The sequence below is a fragment of the Papaver somniferum genome, chromosome 8, assembly GCF_003573695.1.
Source record: "Papaver somniferum cultivar HN1 chromosome 8, ASM357369v1, whole genome shotgun sequence".
NCBI classification, from domain to species: Eukaryota; Viridiplantae; Streptophyta; class Magnoliopsida; order Ranunculales; family Papaveraceae; genus Papaver; species Papaver somniferum.
Genome location: NC_039365.1, coordinates 38,208,099 through 38,225,531, shown reverse-complemented (window position 1 = coordinate 38,225,531; position 17,433 = coordinate 38,208,099). Strand labels below are relative to the sequence as shown.

The 17,433-nt window shown below is 36.1% G+C and overlaps 1 protein-coding gene across 1 annotated transcript; it reads right to left on the bottom strand.

Moving 5' to 3' along the window:
- Positions 1 to 14,246: 14,246 nt before the first annotated feature.
- LOC113305428 lies at positions 14,247 to 15,008 on the bottom strand. Its single transcript, XM_026554465.1, has 2 exons — positions 14,883 to 15,008; positions 14,247 to 14,753 (listed from the first exon to the last, which is right to left on the bottom strand). Exons 1-2 carry the CDS (start codon positions 15,006 to 15,008, stop codon positions 14,247 to 14,249), a joined length of 633 nt encoding a protein of 210 aa, XP_026410250.1.
- Between the last annotated feature and the right edge of the window lie 2,425 nt (positions 15,009 to 17,433).

Below are 17,433 nucleotides of genomic sequence, written 5' to 3'. Positions count from 1 at the left end.
CACCACCGCTCCGCCGTCGCCGCCACCACCGATACTGCGCAATTGCACCACCACTGCCAGCCACCCTACCATCCAGCACCACCATTGTCGAGTACCACCACCACCACCACCACCACCACCGATACTACGTAATTGCACCACCAATACCAGCCACCCTACCATCCAGCACCACCACTGTCGACCACCGCCGACCAAAACCAGCACCACGACCGCCCACCACCACCACCTCCCAAAAATACGATGAAACCAATTTTGGTTTCATCATAAATACGATGAAACCGATTTTGGTTTCATCTTGGTTTCGTGAGAAATCACCTGCAAGAAATTTTTTAAGAGGTATTATACATCTTCATGGATAGAAATACATTGTTGAAATACGATGAAACTGATTTTGGTTTCATTATAAATAAGATGAAACCATAATTGGTTTCTGCGCTTCAACAGCAATACCACCAGTTATGATTGACATAGAATGCCTAAAATGCTATTTCACAAAGATTCGAAAACACTAACGGATGAATTTGCCAGTGTTTTGGCCATTAGCGCGATAATAATTATTGGCTAGAAAACCTTGCACCACTCCTGATGGACCCAGCTTATCTTTTTGCACCACATGTACATTTTGTTCCACCTGAACTGGGGGGCCTGAGCAGTAGAAGTTGCAGTTGAAGCAGCAGCAAGTGCAACAGGTGCAAAATGGTTTTGATTTCTCAGGACCGGCAAAGAGATATCCTAAAGAACTTTGACCTCCTTCGTAACTGATTCCACGACCCATTTATATGAAACACCAACAAGATTGGTTTCGTCGACAGAAAATCTAGAAGAAAAAAATCACATATTAGATGAAACAAAAACTTCATTCAAACCTCAGCAACATCATTAGTTACAATTAGAATTCAAACCACACAACTACCTAAACATTATCACAGGTAATTCAGTTTCATAACATTCTGTAAAGCACCCACAAACAACAATTTGTAACTCAATTTTTTCTATTTCAGACTTAACCTAAACACAAATACCACTTATTTGATTCAAAGCACATAATCTCCATCACATCTAGCATTGTAAATCCTAATCCAAATATATCAAACACGACAACAATTTAAACTCATAAACAAAATTCGATTTAAGTAAGGATAAGACTAGATGAAACCATAATTGCTTTCTTCAGAATTCAACTGCAAGAAAAATTATAAACCATGATTCATTTTGTTTGACCACACCAATAGCAATAACCTGTGTTGTCTTATAAAAAGAATAACTTGAAACTCGCACAAATATTGTAAGGCATGAACAGATAGAGGTTTCAATATTCAGAACAGGGACATTCAATTCATTCATTATAGCCAAAGCCCAAAGGTAAGTCATACAGGCAAAAGAAGGTAAAACTACAATGGTAATTCATTGTACTGCGGGTACGTAAGACTCTGACTTGTTAAGTTACAGTGTTTTTGTTGAGATCAGATCATTTTAATTAACGAAGAATAAAGCAAATCAATGATAAAAGCTACAAGCAGGGACACATAAAACGTATGATACAAAATATATCACTACTGAAATACCGCTACCCATGAATTACAAAATCGTATGATACAAAATTTACAAGTTTTACTGAAATCTAAGTTTATTGATCAGTGTCTCGCAAACCCAAAAATCCCATGGACGAACTTGTTAATTTTAACAACTCACGAAATCAAATGCAACTGTCCATCTGCACTGGTAATCGGGTTTCATAATTTCTAACGTTCCATCAAAATTACCTAGTGCCTATAGTTATCAGAAATGCAACTGGTGCAGTGTTTCTGAATTCCCTAAACAATTATGAAAAATAATATAATAGGGAACATACACTACCATTCTACCAAGAAACCATTATTTAACATTTGACAAATAAAAATGTGTAATCAGTTTTAAGAATAAGTAACTATCTTATGATTATTCAAATGAGAATGATTTCATTCACTCACATGCCAGTATCCCCTTTCACTATAGTGCTTTGGGTCTACACCTCCAAAAAAGCTATATCGCTTTTATCCTCGTCCTTGGCATCTCGATTTAACCAAAAATTTCTTAACGTATTAGACCTTAAGCAACCATGTTGTGCCTACACAATCAAGATATTATTGTTAGGAACAAATCCCTTTTTAGCCTCAAGAACTGAAAGTTTTCTTCTTTTCGAGATCGACAAAAATACGATGAAACCAATTTTGGTTTCATGATAAATACGATGAAACCAAAATTGGTTTCATCATAAATAAGATGAAACCATAATTGAACTCGTGAAAATGTTTGTCCAACTGCAAGAAAAAATACAAGAGATATTATACATGTCCATTGATAGAAAGACGTCATTGAAATGTCATGATTACCTGCATATGAAGCTAAGTAAAGAGCATCCATAGCAGATTGCAATTTAACACCCATACAAAATCTGGATGGTCCTCCACGATATATAAAAAATGAAAGCCAAACTGCAATTTAGCAAATTAGTATAGGTAGAAAGAAAGGAGGACGTGTCTATCAGTTTTCACTCAAACCCAAATCTGGCACCAGTTTCCTTCTCTGCAAACAGCTTCAGCTGGTCATTGCAAAAATATAAGTGAACACCTCAATTTGAAATTTTAAAAACACAAGCCCCATTTTGAGCACACACGTCCAGAAAATGGCAGATTATAAAAACCCAATCAACATCATCACTTTCAAAACAAAATTTTCGAAATCACCCAGAAAAATGCCAACACCAAGACAAGCAAACACGCAAGTAAATCAACAAATGAAATGAGCTCCTTAGAAGACAATGAAAATGCACAACACATTCTAATCATAGTGCATCAATATTCAACTCATCTAATCAAAGAATAACCATCATAAACATCACACTGAAAACCCATTTTAAAAATATGATTAAGAATTACAGTCAATCAAACCCACATCATATAACCACCAAATTCATCATATTTTTCCCAGATTAAGCCAATTTCAGAGAAATAAAAACTCAAACCAGACATGCAGTACTAAAGAAAAGGAATTGAAATACATACCACTGGGCTAGGTTAAAAAGTTTCTATAAGACCAAATCGATGATTCATAGAACGAGGAGAAGAAATTGCAACCTTCGATTGTACGTGTTTGGTTGTAAAGATAACAAAATAGGGTAAAATTTATTGAATCTGAGAGGAATTTTCGGCACGGACGGGTAAGTGAGGGACGAGTAGTGATTTTGAATTTCTTTTGTATCTTTAAACGGTCTTGGTTTGAGGGGATGGAGGAGAAGGTGTTGACAGAGGACCAGGAAATGGTCATCGATTTGGTGGTGGTGTGGAACGAAGAGGAGATGATAGATCTGAACATAAAAATAGAAGAAAAATAGACGGAGTTGTTCGTGGAGGAGACAGAGGAGACAAAGGTACAGCTGCTGGTTTTCGCAGAGCAATTTTCTGCTGCTGGTGGTGATGGTGGTGGGGAGAAGGTGACGGAAGAAAAGAAGAAAGAAAAAAGAAAAGAGAGAAGAAGAAGAAAGATAAAAGGGTATGTTTGACTTTTTTAAATATAATAAAAACTAAATTTACTCATTATTATTTGATATGGGATTTTTGTGTCACTTTTTAATCAGATGGTTTTTATTTATTAAAGATAATATGGCTGGATTTTTTGTTCCACAAGTTTGGTCACCTTGGTGTTTTCTGACTAGTTTTGATGATTCATATTTATATAGGTAGATAGATAAACAGTAAACCTAAAGATAAGCAATAACTACATATCTTTGACTAGGCATAAAACTAGAATACGAGCAGACTTAATCTTCTGAATATATTGTGAATATTCTAACAAGTTATACATTTTACAAAAAAAAAATTAAGATTTTACGGGTATTTCAACAATCATGAAAATTTAAGGCAAGGGATTTAACGCTCTTCGAGAAAGGAACACTAGGATTGTAACAAAGGAGAATAAATGCAACTGTAAGAAAAATTGAAGTCCATTGAAGAAGAACCGTGCTAGCAAGAAAAAAAATTCTGGTTTTTTCTCTCTCTGGATCAGGTTGACGCTAGCAAGAAGAATGTGGGGATTTGGTTGTTGGAGTAGGCTTAATTTATAAGTTTTTAGGTCATAGTGTGGGTAGTTGATGTAATTAATTTTGTTGGTGGTGAAACACCCTTTGGCTTATGTACAATGAAGGGAATTATTGTTGTTACAAAATTCCATCTCTGTTAGCTTTTATCTTTCATTTATTTTTCTATTTTTTTTCTTTGAAACAGCAAAATTCATTCCACTTAAGAGATTGAAACCAACAATAATGCCACTTTGGAAACTCTCTCTGTCTATCTTGTACGACTTTCTCTCTTTGTCTCTCTTTTGAAATCTCTTTTGACGACGGATGTTTACCCGTTGTTCTTGTTATATCTCTTCAACGACTCTTTTCCGTCGTATTTTGTTAACTCTTAGACGGTATTTTCTCATCAGCACTCTGTTGATTAACACTTAGTTCTTAATTAAGAAAAATCATATCTTTACTTCTCCAAAATGTTGATAATTCATCACCACAATCATCACAACAATTCCGCAAATTTCAAAAATCCCAAGGAAAACATGGTCTCCGACAATCACAATTATAATCGTAACTGCCTCAATAATCACAAAAATCACAAAATTTACAGTATCTACAACCTTCACAAAAAGATCAAAAATATATATCACAATCATAAAAAAAAACAAGATTAATCGTACTCACTATCGCAATTGTAACCGTATCAGCAATCATCTCAAAAATTCCAAGATCAGTAATCCTATTCAATACCTCTCTACTGGTTCTACTGCTATAACTATAATTGCACCCATGTTACTCTCACCCAATCTCAAAATATATTTATAACCTTCCAACCAATCTCTCACATGAAATCCTTCAAACATATTCAACACACAGACAACCTAAAGTATTGTATCATCCATAACCAAACTTGCATGCAACATATTTCCCATAACATAAATCCTAGAACTAAGCAAAACCCAAATCTCCCGAATCCCTGCAGTATTCAAGTTAAACCTAATTACCAATGGAGAAATCAAACTCAAATTGGCAATTCAAAAAGAAATATTATCCTGAGGCTTAAGAACTTCTGATATGTTCTCTATATCTTCTACCATTATCCTAGTATGCAAATTTATATTTTTATGTTATTTACTAAGTCTATTAACAATTTCATTAGGTTTTTTTTTGTTCAGCTATGATTCCAAAAAACTCTAAGCATCATAAACACTATCATTCATTTGACCCAACACCAAACCTTCGTAGTTGTAAGCATTCAGGATTTTGAGAGTACTAAATTCAACTGTAGTTTTAAAACATGCATAAACCATTATCGTGTCAGTTCAAACTTCTCTAAACTTTTTGTTTTTTTGCTCGGTAAAGAAAAATATTATTAGATAAGGAAGAACACCCAACCACCAAAACAAAACTAAGGAACAGAAGTTTAGATTGGGTTAAACAGGGAAGAACAACCCAGAAAAGGAAAATAGGGAAAAAAGGAATTCAAGTAGAGAACTTCCAATTTACAATAACATTACCAGCAGAGATACCAGCCATACAAGGGAGGTATGGTGCCCATTTAAACATCAGTAACTTAATATCATTGATGAGGTCTTCCACTTTACGCTCCTTATTGTTGAAAGTATGATTGTTACGTTCCAACCAAATCATCCAAAAAACAGCGGCATAGAGACGCTTCTGAATTTCTTTACCACGAATAGTGAAACGAGCAGTTTTCCAATTCATAATAAAGTCCATTGTGGAACCATCACTACAAAATAAGTAGTTTCTAGGGACAGGCTGTTTTTTCAAAACCGTCCTTAAAGAGTGTTATTTGGAACGCTCATGGAGCACTCGTCCCTATTAGTGATCAAATTTTTAAATTAAGACAATAATATGACCGTTCCTAAAAGAAATGACGACCAAATAGTATTAGTGACGGTGGAATAGGGGACGGTCAAACGTCACTAATATCTTTTTGGGACGGATTTGGGCCTCTTGGGACGCTTTTTAGCCGTCCCAAAAAGCCTTTTGTTTTGTAGTGCATTCAAGAGGAGAAGCCTGTTAGCACTAGATCCAAAGAAATGCCAAATTCACTTAGCATAAGAACAAGATAAGAAGATATGACCATTCGACTCAATAGCAACCTTACACAAGCAACATGAATTTATCAATTGATTACCACTAGAAGTGACAAGAGCCGAGTTCCGTTTATGAAGGTTATCTAGAGTTGGTAATCTATCCAAAATGCATTGACAAAGGAAAAAAACAACTTTATGTGGCCAATCTCTAGACCAAACCAACTTATGAGGGAAACTAGAAGTAGATGTATCATTGACAGAGTTAAGATAAGCAGACCTCTCTGAGAAATCACTACACCATTTTAGGGATTAGCAACGGACTTCTGTCGTTGCTGATTGGAGTCGCAATGGCAGATCTTTGTTGCAAAACACTGTGTTGCATTTCTTCGCAACTGCACAAGCTCCGTTGCGACTCTCGGTCAGCGCCGTTGCGACTTTGTTCATTCGCAACCGGGATGCCGTTGCTAAGCTGTTGCTAATTACAGGAATACCCCTATCTGGAACTAAATGTTATTGGTTCTGGTTCTAATTTAGAAACAGATCACAGACGTTGCTAATTGTTTGCAATAGGTAAAAAAGTCAAGTGTTCATTGACCTGGTCAAAATCCATTTCCCTCCACATTTACCCCACCTGCAATCACCCAGCTCCCCATGTTCATCATTTAAACAGATACAAACTACAATGTCATTCAATGGACATTAAAAATTGTATTAATTATGAAAAAAGGATCCGTAACGAAAAGTACGAGTGTTTGATACAAATGTATGCTAAGTATCACAACAAACTAATGTACACATAGAAACTTACAAAATTCCTAAGTTCGGTTCATAGAAACTTAAGGAATTCCTAAGTTCTTACAATTTAACAATTTAAATCACTATAAGGAGATACTACATAAACTTACATATCCTGCAACTGCTAAGGGTCCTAATGGATGCTGCTTTGTTCTCCAACCTTTCTGATCTCACAACAGAGCATCATTCAATTAACCTGCGAACAAAGCATCACAAATTCTTCCAATCAGATATCGCACCGAGCGTTTATAGAGCCAATTTAGTGTAATAATATATTGGATAAGTATAGAACAATACAAATAAGACAATGGAAAAGAAGCTTATATCAATTGCGAGGAAGAACACCAAAGAATGCAACTAAACATGTCATGAAGTCGTACTTGTTAACCCTCCAGAACTTGATGGTTTCTTGGCGATCATTTCTTTATTGCCATCAGTTTGATAATTTCCTAGTGAAGTAAAAGTCCTTCCAATTACTCCCTCCGTTCCTTTTTAATAGGCTAGTTTTGTTTTTAGAGAAATTTAAGGAAATTAAGAGAACTAATCATTGAAAGTGGTCCTCATGACACTTGTCAATAAAAGAAGTAAAGTAAAATGGTCCCCATGACACTTGTTAGCAAAAGAAGTAATATGAAATGGTCCCCATGACACTTGTCATCAAAACAAGTTAAGAGAAAAGTAGTCCCAAAAAATTAAAGTAACATTTGACTTTCCCAATTAGGAAACCAGCCTATTTTTTTGAAACATTTATTTATAGAAACCAGCCTATTAAAAAGGAACGGAGGAAGTACAATATCTTCCTGTAAATTGAGGTATACATTTTAGAAATTAGAAAATTAAGTCGTATAAACTGCGCCAATTTGTACACTTAGGTACAAATTTTGATCCATAAATTTTTGTTGAGAAAAAAATATGAGAAGACTGCATACCACATTCTTCTTCAAGGGATTATCTTTAAGAGCTTTGAGATCTGGTTCCACATTCTCACTTTCAGTCAGAGCCTGCAAAACGAAAACAAATTGAACATGAAAATCTCAGCTCACAAAACAGTCCAATAACCCTACCAACACGTACATCTGTCAACCAAATGCTTGTTATAGTCATTTTGATGCTGAAGCTTGATCTGTTACCAGTTAAAACCATTACTATTATAAAGAAGATACGGAGATGTGATAAATCATAAATCACTTACATAGCACTCACATTACGATCATTAGAAACATAATACTCCACAGTATTATTGTACATTCCATCAAAAGTTTACAAGATTATATAAAAAGAATAAGAGAATGATTTGCTATAAAACTTGTTGTTCCTTAACCAGAACATAACCCAAACTAGCACATAAGAAGTCAGAATATCGGTTAGTAGATAAGCCTAAAATGAATAACTTACAGCAGTTGCCTCGCTATCAACTGCACACTTGCGATCAATTCCTCGAAACAGATCACTACCAGCTCCTTAACCACCACCAAAACCACCTGCAACTTTAGTTACACTTGCTCCTTCACGACAATCTCCACCATCAGCTGCTCATACCACTAGCACGCCTCTCCAAAACCCACCAGCAGCAAGCTAGATTCCACTCTCCAAACTCTCTTCGTCCATCACCAATACCTACACCCAATTAAGGACCTCAACAAACAATAAAGGAGAATGTCACACCATAACACAGCTTAGCACGAAAGCGAATTAAATACCTGAGTACATTCCCGCAGTTTTTTCACGGTAGAATATTGTTATCTCAACTGCAACAATAGCCTGCAAAGAAGCAGCATTACCCGCTCCAAAGAATAGAGTACCAGGATACATAGCTTCAAGCATCTTCTGCAGGTCTTGTTGTTTAGAGCTGAAACATATGGTGAAAAAATGATCTCCAGTGAGATATATATGCTATATTCTTTACTACCAAGTGCAACACTCTTTACAGGAAATAGAAGGCTTACGTTTTGTCTCCTTTGTCCCAAAAGATGATACCGAACAGAATACCGATGCCTGTAGTTGTGAACAATCAGATTGCATTTTATTTAGGGTTCCTACAGTGGGACCAATTCTATTTCCAGAAACATGCTTTGCATTTAGTATTAAGGTCTTGAGGATACTCAGTGGGGAAATTGTCTTGGGAACCTGTTGCAGGAGTGCTCAGATCCTTCATAAGTTTTTGGTTTCTCCTGAAGAGGGTCAGAAGAACGATCGAGTACACATAGAAAGACACTATAATAAGAGATTTATAAAACGATGTTCAACTTAAACTTACTAATAGAGGGTAGAGTTAGCATAAATTTCAGCAAAATATACATCAAGTTGAACCTCCACAGAAGCATAACTAACATCAAGCATCCATGTATCAGGATTATATCCATCTCTAATCTTTGGAAACCCCGGAACAGACTGCAAAAAGTTACCATCGTATTGATTAAAAACTTCTCACACATGGACATTAAGAACTCTTTCTCGGTTATCGGTTGAGTTTGAAAGATAAAATGGATGCTCACCTGAAAGTTCTCTACAAGCTTGTGAGAACGAGCACCAAGTGATCCAGCATATGTGACTTGCCCTCCTCTTTTCATCAATGAAAGCTGCAACCAAACTCTATCGAATTAGTAGCAGATCCTAAAGTAACAATGATGATTGCAGGAATACAAAAGCTTGAGTCAAACCTCATCAAATGCTTAGAAGACATCAATACTAGGTTGAGGAATGGCGCAGACAGCAGTTCTCCCTGTATCTACCGTGTTTCTCACTGTTCGCATGATTCCAGCAGCCGTAACAATGATTGATGGGTTAGCAACCAACTCTGTGGCTATGGTGAGTCTCTTTCTCTGTTCAGTTCTTCTCCAGGCATACTAATTAGAGAATTTCTCGATGGATGAAGCTCAACCAAATCCATGATCTCGTCAACGAACATCTAAAATATGATCAGAGCAAAAAAAGAACATCAATAAGATTCTCAGAAATCCAAATCCATATTCACTATTGAATAATATAACCTCCAAAGATACTTAGCATAATAAACAAATTTGATTTCTCAAAGAAAATAAAGATTGTTAAAAGATGATTTCAACGGAATACATAACTTTCGTCTCTCTTTTTTAACATCCGCAGAGAGACAAATCCAGGCTGAGTACAAAAGAGATTCATAAACTACAAAACTAGTAATCTAAAAGTTGAAACCCATACTAATTTAGCTTTTAACGAAACCAAAACACGGGCAAAGAAAGATAATTTCGGGTTTTCCAATTTATACCTCTACCTTTCTGCCTCGAAGAAACTCGCACAAAATTAATCCCAACATTATCGGGAAAAACAAAATATAAAAAATTTGCGGCGTAGAAGTCAGCGCTGCTGCCCGATGTGTACCGAATTAATGGCAGGTTAACATAAAAAGTGCGAGTTTGACGTGTTCAACTTATTTGGCAGAGCCGAGTATGGGTGATGGACAATTGTCTATATGGGTTAGGGGCATAGGGCCTATCAAGGTTAGAAGTCTACCTAGACAGTAACAGACACCAAAACCCATATCTTCGAAAATTTATGCCTGTGGTGCAGTGTTCACAAACACCAACTCCAAAGGGAACCAACAAGGGAGAAACAAATTCACATATGAATTCAAACTTGCCAAATAAAAGAACGCAGAAAATACCTTGGCGTAAAGTGGTTCATAAAGCTTCTGATATTTAGCTTCAAGTGCAGCCGCCTCCTCAAAAAATTTTGCTTCGAGATCATCATGTTGGCCCTGCAAAGCATGCACCAAAACTTTTACTTCTCCTTAAACTCAACTACAAACTTGACCCCGCCAAGTTCAAGCTTATTATCGAAATTGATAGCAAGCACTTTTTGAAAAATAGACAGGAAAAGGAGCCCATATAGAGACAATATAATTTCTATTTTAAAAATTGCAGGAAACAGGAGGTGTTTATCAAATATGAGAAAAACTAACAACATAATGACAAATCTAACTTATAAAGCAAATGGATAAATATTCTGATACAGCTATTTTCTATGTTGCAACATCGTGTAATATTGAAAAGATCACCTTATTCTAACTTCACCCATTTCATTACAAGAAATCGGATTCCTAACAAAGTACACTTACAATTTTGTCTCTTCATAGCAGAACTTACCCGAGTTAAGTCCAACCACACCAGCTAATTCAACGCAATTAAGACCCACTAATGCACTAATTGGTGCCAACATGCATGGTATTCCAAAAAGGTAGAGAAAAAACAAGATTCCCACCCAATTGATCAATTATAAACAAAGAGGAACAGTATGACCACTGACATGGAACACTAATTGATTAACCACCAATGCTCTAATTAGGGTTTCACAGCATTACAGCAAACAAATCATTCAAACCGTAATCAAATTACACCCTCAACTGGTTAATCCTCGTATTGTGAGTTCAACAAATCAATTCAAAAATCTTGAAATTACAGAAAATTGGAAACCTTAATTGAAAATTTTGGGAAAAATTGATAAAAAGAATAGAGAGTTATGTCAAATACCTCAACATTTTAATAGATATGTCAAAGAACAGAGAGTTATGTCAATTAAGTAATGAAAGATTACCTCAAGTACGAATTCAAATTCCCAAGTGAACTTCTTCCCTGAGATACAAAGAAACTCATAATCATTATCAGTTCTTTTCATTTCTTCTTCAACAACTTCAACCCATCTTACAATAACAACCGCCTCCTCGAATGGTTGATGTTGGATTTCATGGATCAAGAGAGGAGCCACTACATCATTCGTCATCCATCATCATAAATCAGCAAATTTTTTGATATGTTATTGTCACCGCCATCATCATCATACATCATTCATCATCATTGTTAGATGATGAACATATCGCATCATTTCAACTAACCTAACATATTATGCAAGTTAAATACTTGCACCTTCATATATATATATATATATATATATATATATATTTACATTGTTAAAACTTCTTTTGTATTTTCATTAACATTACTGATGCCTTTTATAGGCTTACAAAAGAGATGACTCCACTTACCTATTACAATTGAAACTCCTATATTTTAGCCACTAATTACCCAACTTACTTAATCAACTTCCCATACTAAAATCACGTTGATTATTTCCTAAATATTAGGTCCTATATCCCAGACGTTAAAGACTAAATCAGTAACAAATCTAACAAATTATGAAGACGATGACAAAGGTGTTTGAATTAAGGGAAGGTGTTGGAATATAATCCAAACACGATTTAGTTAAATGTTAATACATATTTTTAGATTCAGTATTATTTTTAAATATTTGCTAAGAGTATATGGTCTTAGAAAAGTACCTAATATTAGGGTTATTGAATGAGTTTGGTTTACGTGGGGTTTCATAAACTTAAACGTGTGAAAATAGGAACTATGCAGTGTCCTAGTATTATGGAAGTCCTAGTATTAGGAAAGTGCATGATGCACGTATTAGTGGTAGTGGTTTGTGGGTTTGCAATTTGTATCCTATAAAAGGCACCATTTTATGGTAATGGAATTAATACCGAAGTTCATCAATGTAGTTCTTAATCTTATTTTGTGTTTCAATCTCTCTCTCACTCCCTTTATGTATCATAATGGAAATCCCACATCCGTTTCATCAATTGATTTCTAAATAAGAAACTCAAACCCTAATTTTTTCAATTCATCTTCGTTACAGCTTCAGAACATCTAATTAACCTTACACCTTTCCTCAATCAACTAAACCCATCCTAATCCTTCTTATACATCACCAAAACGAATTCTTAATCTTCATCTACAGAAACCCTAAACCTAACTTCCACTACTTTTATCTTTCTTCAATCTCCTAGAAACTCTAACCAATCAAGTTTTCAAGTTCATCTATAAACTTGTTGTTGATTTCTGTGGTTTTAGATCTAAAAGAGATGAAGTTCTTCATACAGAGATAGAGAGGAGATGAAAGAGTTCAGAGATGGAGAGGAGATGAAAGAGTCTATGGCGGAGAAAAAAATGAGAAAGAAAAAAACGATAATACAGGATATAAGTTAGCTAAGGTTGGAGGGTGTAAAAAGAAAAAGGAAGGCTTGACCAAAATTTGACTTGGGTGTATATACTAGCCCTAGTGTTCTAGACCACACGCGTACTTCACACGCTTGAATAAAGAACAATTGTTATTCACAACTAACTCTTCGCCGATGCGAAATTAGCAACGCCAGCGTATCGTTGCGGAAAATTTGCAACTGAAATTAGTAACGGAAAATTAGCAACGGCATTACTTTCGTTGCTAATCTAAGTTGCAAATCCCTTAAAATGGTGTAGTGAATTGCCAGATTTATCTCCAATCCATACTAAAGAGTCGTCTTTTTCCGGATATAAAACAATAGATTCGAGCACATAGAAAGTGATTGTAAGCTCTCTAATTTCAGCATCGTTGAATCTTCTATGGGTGAGACTAAGCTCTCAAGAAAAACCCATCGAGTTTGCTCGGTAGGCATCATGAATCAAAGTATGCTTATTGTTGCTGAAACTATATAAATTATGACATAAGGACTCTAGAGCACCTGAAACGTGCCATTTGTCTTCCCAAAGGAGGATTTTGTTACCTTTTCCAATCTTAAATTGTATATTGTAAAAATAATCATCTTCGATAGCTCAAATTTGTTTACAAATTCCCACACCATGAGGAGTTTTACTTGGTTTTGTTCTCCATCCTAAATCGGCCAAGCCATGCTTTTCCTTAATAATCTTATCCCAAAGAGAATTTTCAATTTTACCCAATCTCCACCACCATTTCATTAAAAGATTCCATTTCATTTTGAGAAAATTTCTAATGGCTAGACCACCCACATGAAGAGGTTTGCAAATCTTTCACAGACCAACCCAATGATGTTTTCTGGTGTTGTCAGCATCATTCCATAAGAACACTCGAATAATCTTTTATATATTTTGAATGACGGATTGAGGGCACATGAATAAAGAAAAATACTCATAATCACACTTTTAATTAAAGTTAATTTACCTGCCTTGGTTATCATGCTACTTTTCCAATGAGCTAGTCTACTCCGACACTACTCCAAAATCTTGTCCCATTTGTTACAAGATAAGGCTTTATCCCCTAATGGAATACCCAAGTATATAGTTGGAAAGGATGAAATATTACAACCAAACACAGAAGTAAGAAGGTCCATATTTTCCACATTTCCTATTGCAAAGATATTGCTTTTCCCAAAATTTGTATGAAGACCAGAAGCATATTCAAAAAGAAGAAGATTATACTTGAGCATTCTAATTTGATTAATGTCAGCATCAATAAAATCTAAATTGTCGTCTCCAAATTACAGATGACTAATCGTGGTTCCATTCGGGCTAAACATCGAGCCAACCAACCTCTGCAGCCTTAGAGAACATAGTGATGAGAAATTTCGAGACCAACAAGAAGAGAAAAGGTAAGAGTGTATCACCTTGATGCAAACACTTTTGACTAGTTAACTTTCCACAAGAGCTACCATTCACAAGAACAGAAAATGGGACTCTTTGTGTACGACCAGCACTCCACTTTCTCCAAACAGCACCAAACCCAATTCTGACAAGGAATTCAGCCACAAAGGACCATCTAACATTGTTGAACGCCTTCTCTAGGTCAATCTTGCAGATAATTCCCCAAATATTAGACTTCAATATGGAATCTAAACATTCATTGGCAATCAAAACACTGTCAAGGATTTGCCTGCCTTTCACAAAAGCGGATTGATGATTAGATATCAACTTGTGCAAAAGAGGTTTTAATATTTCCGCAAGGACTTTAGAAACATCCTTGTAGACAGAATTAGTGAGGCTAATAGGTCTTAGGTCTTTAACTTCCTCAACATTTTCCTTATTTGGAATCAAAGCAAGGAAAGTTTATTTTAGTCTCCAATCTATATACCCACTAGATTAGAAAACCTTCACCACCTTCATAATATCTGACTTCATGAAATCCCAACACTTAACAATAACACTAACTTGGAACTCGTCAGGACCAGGGGCTCTATCCTGACCCAACGTTTTAAGAGCTGAAAGCATTTCTTCATCAGATATACTCCTCTCCAACTGAGCTTGATCCTCGGCATCAATACCGTTGAGATGCATCCCACTGATTATCCTCGGCTTCAGACTTCTATGAACATACTCAAACAAAGGATAAGTTTGGTAACCAAAGAAAAAAATGTTGAGGTAATTGGTATCTAACCTAAAGCTCTGATACCAATTGTTGGGGTTCAGACGTGCTAATCTTGCGGAAACATATTAGCTAACAAGAAACATTTGATCTCTCGGATTGCTCCATGAACTTTACTATGATCTAGGATAAAAAGAAGAGAAAGAGAACCACATAGATGCAATCCATAAACAAAGCAACAAGAAGTAAAGTACTCACGGATTTAACGTGGTTCAACAATATACACAATGTGTGTAATATTGTCTATATCCACCAAACGGCTACGACCTCTTTATTCATTATAGAATCACCACTGAGAATTACACAACTGATTCACTAAATCAATCTATCGACTCACCAGAACGTGACCGAACATAAGAAACTCTCACAAACACCTTATAAGATCCAAAGTAGCATCTTCACCCATACGAGATAATATTTAGCACATTATCTACCACAATGAGACGATCTTCTCTGCACACCATGATATAGATTATCATGGACGCCTTTATCTCAACACAAATAATCTAATCCAGCACCACCAAGATGATCTTCTCCTCAACAAGATGTCTTACCAACATCTCCATACGAATACTCCATAACGACATATCTTCCAACATCGATAAGTATCCCATAAATCGATAATGATGTACTCCTTCCACCATTAGGTATCTCATATAACCACCTCAATAGGTGGGATGAATCCCTCACATCTCTACGAGATTTCCATTGAGGATTCCATGACTAAAACACTTAGCCTAGACCTCCTTATATAGGAGTCACAAACTTGGTTCCCAAGTCTTGGCCTCCTTGGATTAGGAAACCGACTCATACTAGGAAACCATGATCAATTTAGGTATCCCATCTTAATATGGTAATTAACTCAAACTAAGAATTTAACCTAAACTAGGAAACCCACGTTTCCTTATAATTCTCCACCTCGGATCATGCATTCATGCATGAGAAGATCAATTGTTATCCCTCCATCTTATGAACATCGATTGCACCATCACTGGTTGCCTACATATCCTCAATATGAATCAAACCGAAATTTAGTTCACCGAAACTTGTTCCGTAGAACCTCCACTAGAAGAGAGCAAACCAAACTTGAACGTCGCCAACTCAGACTTAACAATCCAACCTACCGGTGATTGTACAAATCTCCACCACGGTGAAAAATATGACCATCTCAACAACTATCATCATATGATCATCCGTTATGCAACATCTTGAGAAACACATTACTCCTTTATGTTCACAACTCCACATTTATTGGCATCATTCTTGGTGTATTGCATACCAACTCAATCAGATCATACATGATCGTTGTCCATATACTACGAATCGAACTTAGTTACAGTCATTATGCGCCTTTAGCCTTCGCCACCTTCGAACTTGTTCCATACTACGAACACAGCTCCGTCTTGGCCTGCCTTGCTCCACCTAAGTTAATGTTCCGCTCTTCTAAGCCACTAACTCCAAGTTGCGCACCACATCCGTTAGGGTTGACATCCATAACTACTCGATCATCAAATAAAACTACCACAATAGCCTCCATGCGTCTTCCTAAGCATTACCTTAGCAGAACCACAATGTTCAATTTTGTCTCTAAACTCCAACCAAGTCAATTGCTTCTTCAAACAACTGATCACACACTTTCTCCTTTCCATGAGCATGTCCACGAAAGCGAGTTAACGAGATACTTCAGGTTAGTTTATAATAAACAAGCCTCCATGTTAGCTTCCAAGAAACTAACTATCTTGTATGTACCAAAGCATAGTTACCATGACTCTAACTGCGCACCAAATACAACCAATCCACGGATCATTGTCACTAAGTGCCAATATCGAGCTCATTTTTATAAATCTTTCTTTACGAGCCTATCTCCGATTGGATCATGATTCTACGACCATATTTCCCCAATTGAGTTTTACTCCTTTAAAAAGCTCATCATATCTTCAACTAATGTATACATACCAAATTACATGTCCAGCTTCACAAAGTCTTCAACAACTGACACACCAATCATCTTTATCACTTCAACAACCCCAATGGGCTTTGACAACAATGTCCCTTTTACAGGCATAATTGTCAAGATAGTCTTTTATCAATTTCTTAAGCAAGCATGTAATTTCGACTTCATGACACTCAAACCACAAAAAAATCAGACTCGGATAGAACTGTGACCATCGTCGAAGAATTCACTGTTAACCTTGTAACAATACATAATGTCACACATTCTCTCTTGTACATATCCCTTTTCCAATCTTGCTCCAAAAACGTACACCAACGTTCGAAATCTGATAATCCGTCATCACACAAAGACCCAATCACACCCAGCCATAATCTGAAACCTTC